At 31.5% G+C, this 17,944-nt stretch overlaps 1 protein-coding gene across 1 annotated transcript; it reads right to left on the bottom strand.

The window, feature by feature from the left end:
- Nucleotides 1-510: 510 nt before the first annotated feature.
- LOC107868969 lies at nucleotides 511-1,926 on the bottom strand. The gene is made up of 2 exons (XM_016715570.1): nucleotides 1,633-1,926; nucleotides 511-1,512 (listed from the first exon to the last, which is right to left on the bottom strand). Exons 1-2 carry the CDS (start codon nucleotides 1,924-1,926, stop codon nucleotides 511-513), a joined length of 1,296 nt encoding a protein of 431 aa, XP_016571056.1.
- Nucleotides 1,927-17,944: the final 16,018 nt, after the last annotated feature.

Genomic DNA, 17,944 nt, shown 5'->3' with positions numbered 1-17,944 from the left:
GACAAATAACTTTTCGTGTTCCATATCAACACGCTTCCCCAAATTTGAAGCATGACCAGCAAGCATTTTCAACTGCTCAGCCCATTTACATATCTTACGTTTTTGTTCCATTGTAAATGAATAGCTAGCCTTAGGCTTGAATACCTTTTTATTTGATTTCTCCAGCAGCCATAACTCTTTTCGCCTATAATATTCTGGTAAGTTCATTCTAGCTTTAACATTGTCTTTTTTCTTGCCATTGACATCCATTACTGTGTTAAATAAATTATCAAAGTAATTTTTTTCAGTATGCATTAGATCAAGATTATGTCGAAGAAGATGATCCTTCCAATATGATAATTCCCAAAATAAACTCTGTTTTGTCCAATTATGTGCAACACTATACCCATCAAATTTGTACGACTGTTCTTCTGTAACCTTTGGAAAGAGTTGAACCCTCTCCTAAACTTGTTCTCCCGTATAGATTGGAGGTGGACAAACTCTATCAACCTTATTCTTTCTAAATACATTTTACATATTCCTAAACTCATGATCCATGGCCAAAAACCAATGGTGACAATCAAACCAATAATTTTTCCGGCTATGTTTCAAAGTGAATGATTTGGTATTTTCCATACAGTAAGGACAGGCTAACTTGCCAGTTGTCATCCACCCGGACAACATTCTGTAAGAAGGAAAATCACTAATAGTCCATATTAAGACAGCCCATAAGTTAAAATTTTGCTTAAGCGATGCATCGAATGTTTCAACCCCTTCAATCCACAATTGATTCAACTCATCAATCAAAGGTTGCAAGTATACATCAATAATGATTTTTGGATTATACGGGCTAGGAATAATACAATTGAAAAATATATAAGGACTGGTCATGCACATCTCAGGTGACAGATTACATGGTGTCAAATATACAGGCCAACAAGAATATGGTGCAACAAAAATAGAGTATGGAGTGAATCCATCCAAGCATAAACCCAACCTAATGTTCCGTGGTTCGGCTGTAAACTCTGGATATTTTCTATCAAAATGCTTCCGGGCCTCTCCATCAGATGGATGACACATAACACCAGGCGGTCTTCTATTTTCATGATGCCATCTCATGTAAGGAGCTGACCTATTTGATGCATATAACCTCTTTAGCCTTGGTATAAGAGGTAAGTAATGCATTGCCTTTACAGAAACTTTCTTCCCGCTAGGAACTTTTTTAAAATGAGCTATTTGACAAAACTTACAAGATTCTAGATCAATGTCATCCTTGTAGTATAACATGCAGCCATTTTCACAACAACTGATTCTCATCAACGACAATCTTAACTTTGATACCAACCTCTTTACGTTGTAGAAATTATCAGGTATCTCTAGATTCGGGTCAACTAATTCATGTATAAGGTCAATCACAGCGTCTATTGCCCCTTGAGGAACATTCCAATCTGATTTGATACTTAATAACCTAACAGCAATAGACAATTGAGAGTGTGTACTCCCCTCGTACAGAGGCCAACTAAAAGCTTCCAACTATTTAAAGAAACATTTCGATTCATCTTTGGGAGCTTCTTCAACTTGATCGCCAAATTCAAAATAAGAATACATCCCATATGCATCTCAAATCATGTCTTGCATTCTATAATTTTGGACATCAAGTTCCACCACCCCATAATTTCCACCAACAACAAAGTGTTGAGATCTGGCAAAACTATAATCAATTTCTCCATGACTAGTCCATACTGTATAATCTTCTTTAAACCCATTTCGATAGAGATGAAGCTTAACAATATCAGATTTTTCATAATTCCTAGATTTACATTTACTACAAGGACACTTAACCAAGCCATCAAGTTGAAAAGGTTCAAGTGTCATTGCATAGTCCACAAAACCATCGACACCGGATATAAATTCAGGCATCAACCCCATATGACCAATATTAGTCATATTATACATCCAAATACGATCCATCTATAAAAAATCACATAATTAAAATTGTTAAACTCTAGATTAAGAAAGAAAACTTTATAACAAATCAAGAATTTGCATAAGTAAATGTAACGAGCTCATTAAAAGAAAAGAACTTGTTTTACGTGTCAATGTAGGACTTCAGGTCAGTTAAGAGAAAACAAAAACAAGTCAAACAAGAACTTCAAAAAAATCACTCAAAACAAGAACTTCAAAACAAGTCATGTATGACACTAGCTTTGGTTCAAACTCTACATTTATTTTTAAAATCAGTTGAATATGTATACTATGATTTCTAATAAAGTCGAAGCATAAATCCAATTCTGAAACACGGCAACAAAATCCCTACTATTACACATTTTAGGAAAAATAACAACAACAACAACAAACCTAATGTATTTCCATACGGTGGGGTCTGGGAGGGTAAAATGTACGCAGTCCATACCACTATCTTCGGAGAGGTAGAAAGGCTATTTTCGATAGACAGCCGGCTCAAGACATATACACATATACAAATAACAAGAAAACATAAAGCAAATTTTGACAAAACTGAATTAATGACAGTATACCTTCTGTTCTAAAACCAAACTTTGATCTACTTAGGCTCGATATTAGACAGAATTGGACATTCACGGATCAATTATTGTCGACGCAATGAACTAGGCTTAGGACACTCAGCATAAATCCTCTCCAAAGCCTTAACTTGCTCAGTTGTGTATCTAACATACTTTCCACTACTATCAAGATGTTTTGTTATACTACCACTACTACTCTCCCTATGCTGCAGTGCCACCATAGCCATTTTTTTCCCTCAAACCCCATAACAAAATTCAAGATTTTTCAAACACCCTTTGATAAAATAAACAACCCCAAGTAGATATATTCCCTGAAACTGTTTTCTAAGCAGCTTTATATATATATATATATATATGTATATGTATATATTTAACACTACACAAAGAACTAAGATTCTCTAAAACAAAGGCTTTTCCTTTTCCTTTTTCTTTTTTTTCTTTTCCTAGTGATCTCACACAAGATTAAATGGACGATCTTGATTGAACTACAAGATTCCTAGGTGTCCCTCTACACCCCATTTTGGTTTCTATAGAAGGCTCAAACTTACACTTCACACTAATCTTATAACTTAAGGTACAACCAAACACTACTTAAACCAAAGATATAGATGAAAAACATACTAATACAAACAAAAAAAATCACCCCTTTTTATCAATTTTACTCAATAAAAGTTGTAAACTACACACCACACACACCATTTTCATTCACCACAAAGCTCCAAACTCCATCATCATTAAACCAAAAATAACATTAACGTTCTACTACAATAGCCCTTTTTTTCGCTTCAAATACTTATTTTCCCTATGAATTTCAAGATTCTGACACATTATAGAATCAGCTGAATTTTTGAGTAACAAGCCAAAAATAGGAGCTTTTTTTCCCTAAATATCACTAAAAATGAGATGGATGGATTCTCTCAAACTAAACAACAAATGAATCACATAACACAACACCCCCTTTCACTTCATCATGCACATAAAAACAAGAACAAAACACATATATACACACACAGAGTTGGTATAATTCTTGATTTTCACTACACTTTTTATGCAACCCCAAGAGAAGAAAAAAGGTTCAAAACAAGAATTAAACACACACACACATAGAGAAAACAAAAAAAAACACAAACACACAATTGGTGTGATTCTTGATTTTCACTTTAACTTTTATGCAACCTCAAGAGAAGAAAAAAGGTTCAAAATAAGAACCAAACACACACACCAAGAAAACAAAAAAAACATGCACAAATTTTATTCTATAGATAAATAAGAAAAAAATTACAACCTTACTTTGAATGAGAGAGTTGGGAGAGAGAGAATGCAAAAAATCACCTTTGAGATCTTTGGATTTGCGGCAGATAACTTTTGAGAGAGTGATTCTGAAAGAGGGGCTGCTTTAAGGGAGCTTACCCTTGTGGATTTTATTTTCTTATTATATTAATTATAATGATAAACATTTAAGAAATTAAGTAAATATATATATATATATATATATATATATATATATATATATATTGACATTAATACTTAATAAAATGGTCACATCTAATTATGTTTAATACTAGATATTAGTTTTTAATAATAAATATTAATTTATTAAAATTGTAGCGACCTCATGAGATCGCAATGTACAAAATTTTACTACCCGCATTATTTTATTTTGACGCTAACTTTTCCCGCATTTTTTTCGATCTTTTGATGTTCCTAATATTGTGTTGCTAAAATTTTTTTATCATTTACCGACCTCATGAGGTCTCTTAACAAAAAAATAAAAAATAAAAGTTGAGGGGATAAGTGACCTCATGAGGTCTCTTATTTTCAACCTATTTTTTAGGTCTATTATTTTCAGCCTATTTTTGAGGTCTCTTTTTTCTGGTCTTTTTTTAGAGCTTTTTTAGTAGTGATACCCTCTATCATCTTAGCATGATCCACAATACACTAAAAAAATCCCTAATGACAATCATCTGAGACGTAGTCAACTAAAGAGAGATATCCAAACCCTTTACAAAATTTATATCTACTAAAACTCAGTGGAAATACTATCAAAGGTATATCTGACAGGGCATGGAAGCATGCCTCATACTCAACAATTGTCATAGAGCCTTGCTCCAAAAGATCAAACTTGTCCCGCATATGATCTCTCAAATTGAAAGGCACAAATCTCTCCAGAAAGGCATCAACAAACTGGTCTCATGACAACTCAGGAGCATCAACAAGCCTACAACCGACAAATGATATCCATTAATTTCTCACAGCATCTCTCAACTAATAGCGTCATAAGAAACTCCATTCGCATAGAAAAAGTGAAACACAACTCAGAACACAAGGTATAAAAGAACTTCACACGATAAAGAATAAAATGAGAGAAATTTTCTAAAGACATCCTATAGCCTCTCGAAGATAGATACGGACGTCTATGTACCAATCCCGAGACTCTATTAGACATCCCGTTCTTACACTATTAAGACCAATGAAATCCGGCTGCTCGGATACTAATTTATCACGACCCAAAAAAAGGGTCATGATGGCACTTGTCATGGCATTCCTTGATAAGTAAACCTATCACCCAAACTGATATGAAAAGAAGAAAAGATAGAAATATCCCACTGTAAGGCTTCTAGAATAAATCCGAACGATATAAGTAATCATAACAACGTGGAAAGAACTTATTCAAAATGCCAATCAAGCCAAAAACCAAGTGTCAATAGTGTAAGAACTACTAATACAATCCAAGAGTCAAATGCATCGGAAAAATAACCACAAAGGAATAATAACTATCTCCGAATACTAATAAATACATAACAACTATAGAAAGATAGAGTGAACTTCGGACGCATGAATGTCCAACCGCTACCTTGAAAGCTCCAACAATCACCCGACTCAATCATGCTGAGGCGCACTCTAGCTAAGACCTGCACCGAAAGGGCACAGTAGACATGAGTGTGGTCCACTTATACTTAGTAGGTATCATAAGCCGACCAAACAAAGTAGTTAATAAAGCATACAAAATATACACTAAAGGCACGTCACCTACAATCAAAAAATATTCCACAACGGTAGGCCACACCGCTTGCACTAAAATTTCAAATATATCTCACATATATTACAATAACACACCAAGATATTGAACACAAGTATACATTATGTCACATATAAATATAACAAGAGAGAATATGTAGATACAAGATCATCAAATACAAGTAAAGGAAGGTAAGACGAATACATAGATGACAAGTCAATAAGGCAATACAACACAACATAAACACAATAAAGTAAGTGCAATGTATATGATGATGATGATGATGCACGATGTCATCGCACAACCTCCGGGATCGTTGCACAATCCCGGTAATCACCTACGGAGCTAAAGTTTTCTGATGTAGGAACCATGGGGGATTCATCAACCCATATACAATCCATATCTCATATCTCATTCTGGCATATCCCTCGAAAAGGGTTTTATAAGGTGTTACAATATTTTCTTAAAAAGGTGTTGCTAGTGTTTCTCAATTGTTGCCACGGTGGTACCAATGTTTCATAAATGAGTATGATATGAAGATGTAATGCTCACAATCAATCACAATGAGTATTTCCACAACCAATCACATGATATATTTTCATAACTAACCACAATGATACATTCCTACAACCACATGAGCCAATATCCACTTATTATTTTCATTTCATCCATAAATTTATTTCATTCATAAATTTTCACATGTCTCATATGCCAATAAAGTATGAATTTAATAATAATACACCCATGGTACTACATTAAACAACATAATACAATTATTCACATGTATTCAAGGCTATCAATATCACATAGGACCCCACACGGTCAAACATATCACATAATATCCCAATTTCGATAATTACATCACATATAGGCCCCTACAAGGGCACAACACATAGATAGCTATATTTCATGATTAGTTCCCACCCTTAACATGCATTTTGTATCATCATTTACTACTCAACCCAGTCTGAAGAGTTAAGCCATAACCTACCTCGAAGCCGAAACCAGTTTGCTACACTTGAACCCCTTACTTTTCATGAATAATCATGAACTCCACTAAAAAAATTAAATATAAAATCTATGCATCAATATAAAACCAACGACACTCATATTGACTACTTTTGGTTCGGGGTCAAAACGGACCCCCAAAAATAAGTTTTCAAAAAAGTAGGGCAAAATCAAAATTTTACTTCAAAAATATGTTCCTCATATCTTTAGAAACCTACAGCTGAAAACCCAAGTTAAATCGAGTCAAAAATGGAGTTCAATTTGAAGAAAAACTATTTTTGAGCTTTACTGCATAAAATCTTTGAAATCCTGGTTAGAATAAAAAATCGGAGTTATTTTGAAGGCTAAATTGATGAAAAATTAGTAATTATAAGATAAAAATATTATTCAAGTGAAAGAAGTGAAATTTGGGTTTAAAATCACGCTCTAAGTTTTTGGAGGTTTCGAGAAATTTATCAAGAAATTACTAAGAAGATGGGTGAATTCTTACCTTAAATTCCTAATAAAATCAAGAAAAAGATGTTAATCTAGCTTCCCAAACTCTCACATACTTCAATTTTAAGCTCCCAAACTATTTAGGATTTAAATCCCAGGAGGCATGATGAAAAATGAACAAAATAGGCCAAAAAGTGGCGAAAAAGTTGTTTATATTTCAGAAAATCTGCAATATAACTGCTGTTTTTTTTTCATCTTAAGTCGAAACGGATTTCGACGGGGTTGCCCGAAATTCGTTCGGAGTTTGATATACACAAACGAACTATACAACCATACTAAATTCGACATTTCGGATGTGGTGGAGATATCATATTTTCAAAAAAACATCATTTTCACTAAGTTGATCCCCGAAACCCGAAATTATAATTTTCCAAATCGAGGGTCGAAATGAGATTTAAAATCCATAAAATCATACCAAACATGCTAACACCCTAAAATCGTTATTTCGAATCTGCTAGCAAAGTCGTATTTTCCATCCGAGGTCATTTCGATCGAATGTGAGTCTCACACCCATATTTCTAATTTTCCAACTTTCTAACCAATAGGTCGAAATGAGCTCAGGTGCACCGGGATCGAACCAAAGGTCTACCCAGCCTAAAATTGATATTTTGAAGCTGTTAATGCAGTTCGTTTGGCCATCCTTCGCACGAATCAAAAGATATCCACATAAGTCCAAAATAAGGCTCTCAAAGCCATCAAAAATCACAATATAGCATAAATAATACAAAAATGCATCAAAAATTATGCCAATCACTCCCACACCCCAGAAATATCATAATGCAACTACGGGGAGGGGTAAAATAGTCAAATCATATAAAATTACAAATTTCACATATTTCATCAAATTTTCAAGTCGTTACAAATATAACCTTACTTAATCTTGATTAGACGATTTTTCTTCAATTAAGATGGTATAGTTTGAAAAAAATGGTTAACTATCTCTTGAATTCTTAACAATTATTTTGAGATAAATATTTTTAGCAAACATGTCAAATAAGTTGAAATGAAGGATATGTTTTTTAAGTCAAATTGGGGCTTTTGCCTTTTTAATTTTCAACCTTTTTTTTTTTAATTTAAAAAACATGAATATGTTTAATCTATGTAGAGAATGTTGAGTAGACTAATTATCCACATAGGCAGCGCTTAGTAACACGCACAGGAGATCTGATGAAACATAGAAAAGAAGGATTAGTTGGATCAAATTTTGGGTGGGTTAGGTATCTGATAGGTAAAAGTCTTAGTTAAGGGGGACAAATGAAATATCAAAATAATTTAAAGGATCTATCGATGATTTAATCCTTTTTAAATTTAGTGTGAAAAGCCACTGGTCTTGTATTTCATGGTACCTCAAAGAATTGAACATTGGTAGGTAAAAGATAGACCCAAAAATTTTTTTTTAGGTGAAATAGCCTAATGGACCCTTGTACTTGTCCGAGTTTGTAAATTGAACACCTCTACTTAGACTTTTGTCATCTGAACCTCTCAACTCGATAAAACTCAATATTTTAAATCCTATTTTGGTGTGTGTAACGCATCCACCTCCATGTCATTTTTAAATGTTGTATTAAATTCCACATCATTTTTCAATGTCACATAAGAAATTAAATATTAAAATAAATATAATTAAACAAATAACTTTTACAAATTATAGAAAAAATTTAATTATGTTCTTGATGTTTGCTCACAAATTGAGCATCAAATTCATCTCAAATAGTTGAAATTCCTCCCCAATTAATTTAAATTTTAAACTATAAATTCAAATACACAAACACAATAAATTTTTCAATATTCAAATTTGAATATGTTTGAAAAATTCACAAAAAATTATATATTGCTCTTCAAACTTGAACTTCAAGCTTTTTCAAACTTATCCATGAATTTCATTAACTTTTCAATATCCATTATCACTCAGTTTCAATTCAAATTTAAATTTTAATCCTAAAAAAGTTTGATAAAGTTTTAATTGAGAAACTAATTTATAGAAAAAATGTGAATCTCAAATGAATTGGAAGGAAATTTCGAAAAAGGAAGATAGATTATTTTTTCCTTTTGGGTGTGCTGGGGGTGGGGGCTAAAGAAAAAAAAATAGTTGGGCAGAGTGGAGTGGTGCAGATGAGGTGAGAGAGACGGGAGAGGTTGACAAAGAAGAAAAAAAATGTGGTGGGTTTGGGGGTGGAGGTGACAAAGAAGAAGAAAGACGAAAAAATTGAAGGGGTGGGTGGGTTTGGGGTTGGGGGAAGGGGGAAGCGGGAAGCGGGAAGCGGGATGGGGAGGGGTGAAGAAGAAAGTGGAATTTTTTATTTTTTATTTTAAATTTACTAGTTTTTAAATTTTTTAAAATATTTTTTATTTCACTCGCCCCCAAAAATGCGTGGAAATACGTGTTTTTCCACCTCAACAATTTAATGTCATATTTGCATCAAAAGGGTTTAAAAAATTGTGCTTTGATGAGTTGAGGGATTTAGATGACAAAAGTCTAAGTAAAGATGTTCACTTTACAAACTCAAACAAGTACAAAGATCTATTTGATCATTCGCCAAATAGTTAAAATATGCATTAGATATAAGACTGAAAAAGGAGAGGAAAAAAATACAGAAGGTAACAAAATATACACAATTTCGAAAACAACAAAAGACAAAATTACTCATTAATTAAGATTAGAAAAGAATGAGAGCAAAAAAGTGGGAGAAAATATGAGTTTTTTTAGACTGAATGTTCAATTATAAAGGTTGTTTGCTTTTTAATTTTTGAAAGAAATATACTTTTTATTAATCAAAAGTTAAAATCTACGCTAGTAAGTTTCACTTCTTAAAGAAAATTCGATGGCTTTGATTTTTAAATTTACATGGCAGATTATTTTCCTATTAGTAATTGAGTAGTTGATGCCCCTTTGAACATAATTCGAACCACAATGTTGACTTTAATTTTCTTATAGTAATTTTGTGCCTCTAAAAGAGATGTAATCTCATTCATGCTCAGGCCTCTTTACCCCTTCATTTTGCATGTTATTGCTAGTTAATATTTATTATATTAATGCTTAGGCCTCTTAAACCCTTCATTTTGCATGTTATTGCTAATTAATATTTACTTTTGTTGGAAAACAATAATAAATATCACTATCAATTGTGAAAATAAATAAACTGCAGCAATAATAATATTTCTTCTATAGTAGTATTAACAAGTTACAATAATAATAACAATAACAACAACAATAATAATAGTGACGATGATGATGATGATGATGGTGATGATGATGATGATGATGATGATGATGATGATGATGATAATAATAATAATAATAATAATAATAATAATAATAATAATACAATACTGAAATATAGACAATATTATTATTACGGTATTTTAGTAATATATAAAATACTTGAGTCGTGCTAAGCACTGTCCTAAGAAATTATTTTCGCAATGTGAAATGTTTCCCTAGGATTAAACAAGAACTTCCTTGATTAATTAGAGGATATCCAAAGTTAAGTAAGTCTTCCCTAATTAATCAGAGGATACAGGAATCAACAAAAATTAAATATAAACCAACAAGTTAAATGCCAAATCAAAAGACTTCCCTGATTAATTAGAGGATATCCAAAGTTAAGTAAGTCTTCCCTAATTAATCAGAGGATACAGGAATTAGAAAAAATTAAATAAAAACCAACAAATTAAATGCCAAATCAAAAGATGATAGGATAAAATAAGTTTAAGATAAGAGAGAAAAAGAAACTTTAGGGAATAATAAGAGTAATGAAAAGAGAATGTGTTGGTTGATTTTTGCTTGGAAATGATATGTCTATTTATAGGAGTAGTGGGAGGTGTTATACAAAATTAATACACATGCACAATATTTTCTTGGAGACAAAGAAATAATTCTTGGTCATCACTCAAAGAAAAATACTTGGTCTCCAAGTATTTAATTTTACACATGTTAAAATTAAGCACCAATAATTAGTATTATTATTTCATTGAAATTTACTTTCTCTAAAAATTAAAATATCATTTAAATTATTTTAAATATCTAACATATTTTAAATTAGAAATAATAAATTTTATGTCTAATCAATTACTATCAAATTAAAAAGAGAAAGTACATCAACCTGCCCCCCCTCCCCCCGAACTTTTTGCCAAAACTTACTTTAGACCCTAAACTAATCGGGCAATTATTTACCCCCCTTAACAACTTTCAAGTGAATTAATTTCACCCTCTACGTCTGACGTGGGAAAAAAAAAATGAGTGAATTTTTTTTTAAAAAGGGCCCACTTTATTATATATATAAATTTAAAAAAAAAAATCAAGAACCCACTTCTATCTTCATCTTCTTCATAACCACTCCCTTCCCCCACCCCCACTCCCACCCCCAACACCCCATTTCTTTATCTTCTTCATACCTCCCACTCCATTTCTTCATCTTCTTTATACCCTCCACCCCCACCCCCACCCCCACCCCCACCCCATTTCTTCATCTTCTTTGTTAAGGCCAAATTCATCTTTTTTTCAAGAACATCATTACTAAGCTCCATTAACCCCTCCCTTCATTAATATTTTTTACTTTTATTTAATTTTTTCAAATGACTACATCTAATTTGTGATTATAAATAACTTGATTCGAATTTGTCAATTTGTTAGTTTCCAAGCATGGAGCATAGGTGAAACTGTGATGACAATTTATCACTTCCTCGTCTTGTGCTTATCGGAGCATTTGTGAAAATTTGTGATGACAATTTATCAATTTCTAATCAATTTATTTGTCAATTCCTTATTAAATTTGAATCAAGTTATGTATTGTAACCTACATGACAATTTGTGAAATTTTGAAATAATGGTGAAAAAACATTAAAGGAGGAAGCATTTTTATGGCAGATCGGAACAAAAGAACGACTATTAGTATTATTGCTGCTAAACCGTTTGGTAGACCTGGAATTATTGTGGATGGTTTTAGGTTTTGTTCTACTTGCAATTGTTGATTTCTAACTGTTGATGAAGGAGCCATGGATTAATCTACATGAACAAGTTATTTATCAATTTCTTGTTAAATTCGAATCAAGTTGTTGATGTTAATGGTGAAGCAATGGAGTTAATGGTGAAAAAGAAATTAAAGGAGAAGGAGGAACGGGTGGTGGTGGTGGAGGGACTGTTAAAGAATTAAAAAAGAAGAAGGAACGGGTGGGGGAGAGGAGGGGGCTATTGAAAAAGAAGAAGAAGGAGGAAGGGGGTGGGGTGGGGGTCTTTTATATATATATACACACACACATATATATATATATATATGTATATATGTATATATATATATATATATGTATATATGTATATATGTATATATATATATATGTATATATGTATATATGTATATATATATGTATATATGTATATATGTATGTATATTTAAAATAATATATAAAATATATATATTTTTTTAAAAAAATATTTTATATATATATAAAAATAGTACATATATTTTTTTTTTGCTTTTTTTTTAAAAAATATATCAAAATAATATGTGTGTTGGATTACTTTATAAAAAAATTATAATTTCTTATGTGGCAATGACACGCCACTGATTTGGCAATGACGTGGGGCGTGTGTACTTCACTCTCCGTAGTGAGAGTGGTATAATTTTTTTAGGGTGGTAAAAAATTCACTTTAAAGTTATTAAAGGGGGTATATAATTGCTCGACTAGTTAAGAGTCTAAAGTAAGTTTTGGTTGCAAGTTCAGGGGTGATTCGATTTATTTTCTCAATTAAAAAGGTGTGGTAAGGATTGGTGGAAGTCGAATTTTACAGTTTTGAATGGTAGACTTGTACTGATAACTGGCAAGGTCGAAGGGAGGGGGGGTAGGTTTGTCATTATTTTAGAGTATATTTTCTTTTCAGTTTTGCTACATTTCAAAAAATAGGTATTTTATATAGCTAGAAAATATAACATAATTTTCACACAATAATCTTCATCTAAGTACGTAATAAATAATTATGACAAATCATTTTTTGAACGTTTCAGGAGTTGACGGCTCCGCTTGTATAAATCTTTTTTCTTACCATATATTTTAAGAATTTTTTTCATTTACACAAGAAAAAAGAAAATCTATCAACATCAATTTACCATATATTTTTCTTGTGTCATATACTTTGGGACTCTTTAGTTTTTCATTCATTAATTAATAATTAGAGGAAATAAGTGAAAAGACAGTTTTATCTGTTGCGAAATCTTTTAATAAAGGACAAAAAATTTAAACAGTATTTCTAATACTCTTCACACTTTTAATATAACTAGACTCGATTAGTGTACGTGTGTTTCACGTCAAGCCTCCAATCAACATGAAATATATAAAAGAATAAATGATTGAAAAATAACAATTGACTTTAAATAAATATAATATTTTTCCTTAAAAGAATATCACAAAATGAGTACATCTGTTACCTTGAATATTAGTAATCGTAATTTATGAGCTCTACGTTTATTGACACTTCCCTCTCTTTAATCATGTTGCTAGGGCTGGGTAAAATACCGAAAATCGAATTATCGAATCGAACCAAAAAATTTGGTAATTGATATTCGGTAATTCGGTATTTGATATGGTATTTGAGAGTAATATTTTAATATTTTGATATTCGAGATTGAGTTTGGTAAAAGATATTAATACCTTTTGGTATTCAGTATTTACTGAATATCAAATGATATATATATATAGAGATATATAATAAGATATGTCTAACCAACTCAATAGACAATAGTATTAGTCAATCCCAAAGAATCTCTTGGACCTTGGTAATATATTCATAAAAAGCAACAAAAGAAATACAAAATAGGGTTTCTATTGAATATACTATTTGAAGTTTAACCGTATATTTGGACATTTGCAACTTTAATATGATATTACCAAAAATCGCACCGAATCAACGTTTAATTTACCGATTACCGAATTACTAAATCGATATTTATAAGTATGGTATGTGGTATTTACTTTCTAATACCGATTACCAAATTACCAAACCCAAAATTTAAAAATACCGAACCGAATACCAAAACCCCACCCCAACATGGTGCTACTATGTTGCTAAGTTCTTGTTCAACATACCGACCCGAATACCATCACCTATGGTTGCTAAGTTCTTGTTCAACAAATAGGACCAAATTAAAGAGAAACGTGAGAAATTATCAAAATCATAATTCATTGTTAATGTTGATTATGCCTAATTCATATATGAACTTTAAAATTATTAACTAAAAGAAATAAAGAGTAATAGAATAATAATAATGTTGATTGTAAGAAGACGAGTTAAATCAAAATAAGAGAAAAACGTAGAAGAAAACCTACCATAGCGTATATTAAGAAATAATTTAACCTTTTTGCTAATTTAATTTCTCCTTTAACTTGGTTATATGCTTTTATAATTTCTAAAAGGTAGCTAGAACATATATACAACCGTAGACCGAAAAAAGTTTAGCGAGCTATTTATTAACTAAAAGCCATATCAATATTAATTTGGGAAAGAAAAACCCTATAAATATTTTCCTGTTTTTCTTTTCTCATAGATTTTAGGACTCCTTTTTCATGTATACAAAAAGAAAAAAACCTATAAATGTTTTCTTTTTTTCTATTACCCTAGATTTTGAGATTCCTCTTTTACATATAAAAGGAAAAAAAAACTTACCAACATTAATTATTCATATATTTATTAAATAATAATTGAATAAAAAGGGTGAAAAGACGATTTTGTCTATTACAAAATGTTTTAATGAAGGACAAAAAATTTCATTCACTTTTCTAAGGGTCTTCACGCTTTTAATATATTATAGATATAGATTATAGGTATAGATATAGATAGATTATAGATTATAAATAGATATAGATATAGATATAGATATAGATATAGATATAGATATAGATATAGATATAGATTACAGATATAGATAGATAGATAGATAGATAGATAGATAGATAGATAGATATAAATACTATGAGGGTGGGGGAAAGGGATTAGAGGCAGGGGCGGAGCTACAGTCCACGAAGGGTGATGAACACCCTTCGTTGGAAATTTTTTTAGAGTACGTAAGTTAAATATATATATATACATTCTTTTGAACATCTTTGACAAGCTAGGAACACGCAACTTAGTGGTCAAGGGTGTGCAAATCTGCGTCGGAGATGCGCGTTTGGTTCCCACTACCTGCAATAGCTATAATTTTATTCTCCTTTTTAAAGAAGGGAGCATGTTGTAGTTCCTTTGTACCGGGTCACAGAACCAATTATATTTTAATAAAAAAGGGGTTGAAGCCCAACAAAGGTGTAATACCCCGTACTTTTCCTTGCTTGAAAAATTTCCCTAAGAATGTTAAAATCTTTATTTGAAAGATTAATATACTTTTTTACACATGGTATTTTCAAAATTTTTACTTTTTATTATGTGGGGAATCGAATAAGCTTTCCATCGATACCAAATTTACCCAAATCTGATACCCGGGTGAAGAGTTAGAGCCTTTTTAGTGAGACAGTGTATCACCTGAGCCTTCAGCGCGTCGTGGAGATAGCTCAAATGGCAATTTTCAATTTCCAGTGTTGCTCCGCGATAATGGCGCATCGCGCCAAACTTCCAAGTCATAGACAAGGTGGCAACACGATAGTTCCGTGTCGTGCCACCGTGCAATTTTCCATTTGTCACTTTTCAGTGACTTTGCGCGATAGTGGCGCATCGCACCAAGGATGAAAACCGAAAAATTTTCTCAGAAATTAAAGACGTTTCCTAGGGTTAAAAGGGTTAATTTTCCATCCTATATAAGCCTTATAACATGAAATTTGGCCATAATTCAGCAGCTTATACTCAATTACTCTAAAAAACTCTCAAGAATAAGCCCTAAGGTTTTCATAGAAGGTTCGATTTCAAGGGAATTCACCGTTAAATTTCAAGAATCTCTCCATCAATCTTCGTAGAATGACAAGCTAAGGTATGCGTAGTGTTCATTCATGAACTCCTTTCGTCCATGAAGTCCAAGAATCTCTTTTCTAAATTCAAGTTATGGATTTTCTATATGAATTTCATGATTGGATTTCTCTTGTTCATGTTGATAATGACTAATTGCATTCTAATCCATGTTTGGTGATAAATTGCATATGTAATCGATTAGTAATGATGTAGATTCATGTAAACCTAGGATTAAAACCCTGAGATGATGAAATTAGAGATGAATCATGATGATTAATTATTGTATAATGTTATCTACATATGTTATGCCTACCATGTGATTGATTAAATGCCTAGATAAAGGAACAATGCCCAACTAGTATTGTAAACACCTAATTTTGACCAAACCTAATGTTTTCATATCATTTTAGGGTTCAATTTATTCTATTTTTTAAGTCTAAATTAGATATTTTCAGTTTATCTTATTTTACAAGGTTTGTTTAAAAGTTTCAAAACTTACGAAAAAATAAAGTCAAATTTTAATAAGCTTTTATTTTTATTTTAAAAAAATTATTTGTTTTCTTCTTTTAACTGTTAATAAACAATCTAGTGATATTAATATTCCGCAATCATTTTCTAAGACTAATTATTTAAATTATATATATTTTAGTTATAAATAAATTTTACCATTTTATTTATATCTTTAATTGAAAAACAAAAACAAAAAAAATGAAAAAGAAAAAGAATCCTAACTACCATTCCCATACCCCAAAACCACATCCCTATTTTCCCTCCAACACACTCCCATATTTCCCTCACGTTCAGCCCACACAAACACACATGACATCACATAACTACCTCAAAAACTTCCTCAACCCTTACCCTGTATAAAGACAAACACTACAACACTCTTAGGGGAAAAAAACACTGAGAGAAGGAAAAAAAAGAGGAAAAAACATTGAAAAACAAGATTGAGAAATAACAAAAGGCAAAAACACTTGAAGGAAACAACCAACGGAAAAACAAAACACAACAAAAAGGAGATGAGTTAAGGACTTCAAATCAAGATTCCGGTGATATTGTCTTTGTTTCTACATTCGATTTAGTCAGGTTCTTATTTAACCCCACTCCATTACTTTTTTTTGTAATTTTTATCGAGAATCAAAGTATTAATAACATTGTTTAGATAATCTCATGTCAAGTTTGTGTATCGCATCTGGTTTGCTCGAAAATTTATATGTATGTGTATGTGACGGGTGATTTCAAGATATGGATAGCTTAGGAATGTGTATGGATTTCAACTATATGTATATATTGATATATTCTTTCTTCTTTTCTAAAAATTTAAATGGTCACTAGTTATATTCATCCAAGAATATGAAATAATTTTTTTTTAAAAGTTTAATACAACTTCTTTAGTTTTGAATTACTAATCAATCGGTGTAAACTTAGAATAGAACGTTTCATGTTCGTCGATGCTTAGTTAATCCCATGCCTGTTTATCAAAATTTTTACTTTGTCACTACGTCTAGATTCCATTCAATGAAATTACTGCTTATTTATCTTTAATGCATGAATATTTCATATGTCTGAGGACAACGAATATAAATCTTCTTAAGACAATTCAATAAGATTATGTATAAGTATTAGTCAGATTAGAAAATGATGAACAGTGATTAGATGTTGGCCATTTTTGGCACAAGTCTAGTCTGTTGCTTAACTATCTAGCAAACAGTAAAAAAGGAACACCTTTGTTAGTCTTAGCGCGACAATCTAATATATTAAGCTCTCGCTATACACGGACCTTGAAAAGTGATGAGTGATAAGGGCGTTTTACTGATGAGGGCACCTGCCTATGTTCTTAGTGTAGAAAAATTCAGATCTAAACCGTTGAGTCGATAAGTTGAAATCTTCTAAGTAAAGGTGGCAAGTAATCGATAACACATTAAAATAGCCCAGCAATTTTCTTTAGCATAAGAAATTAGTTTTTTTCTA

This window comes from Capsicum annuum, chromosome 4 (genome assembly GCF_002878395.1).
Source record: "Capsicum annuum cultivar UCD-10X-F1 chromosome 4, UCD10Xv1.1, whole genome shotgun sequence".
Classification (NCBI taxonomy): domain Eukaryota; kingdom Viridiplantae; phylum Streptophyta; class Magnoliopsida; order Solanales; family Solanaceae; genus Capsicum; species Capsicum annuum.
Note: the sequence above shows the minus strand (reverse complement) of the source record. Positions and strands in the feature narration are given on the sequence as shown.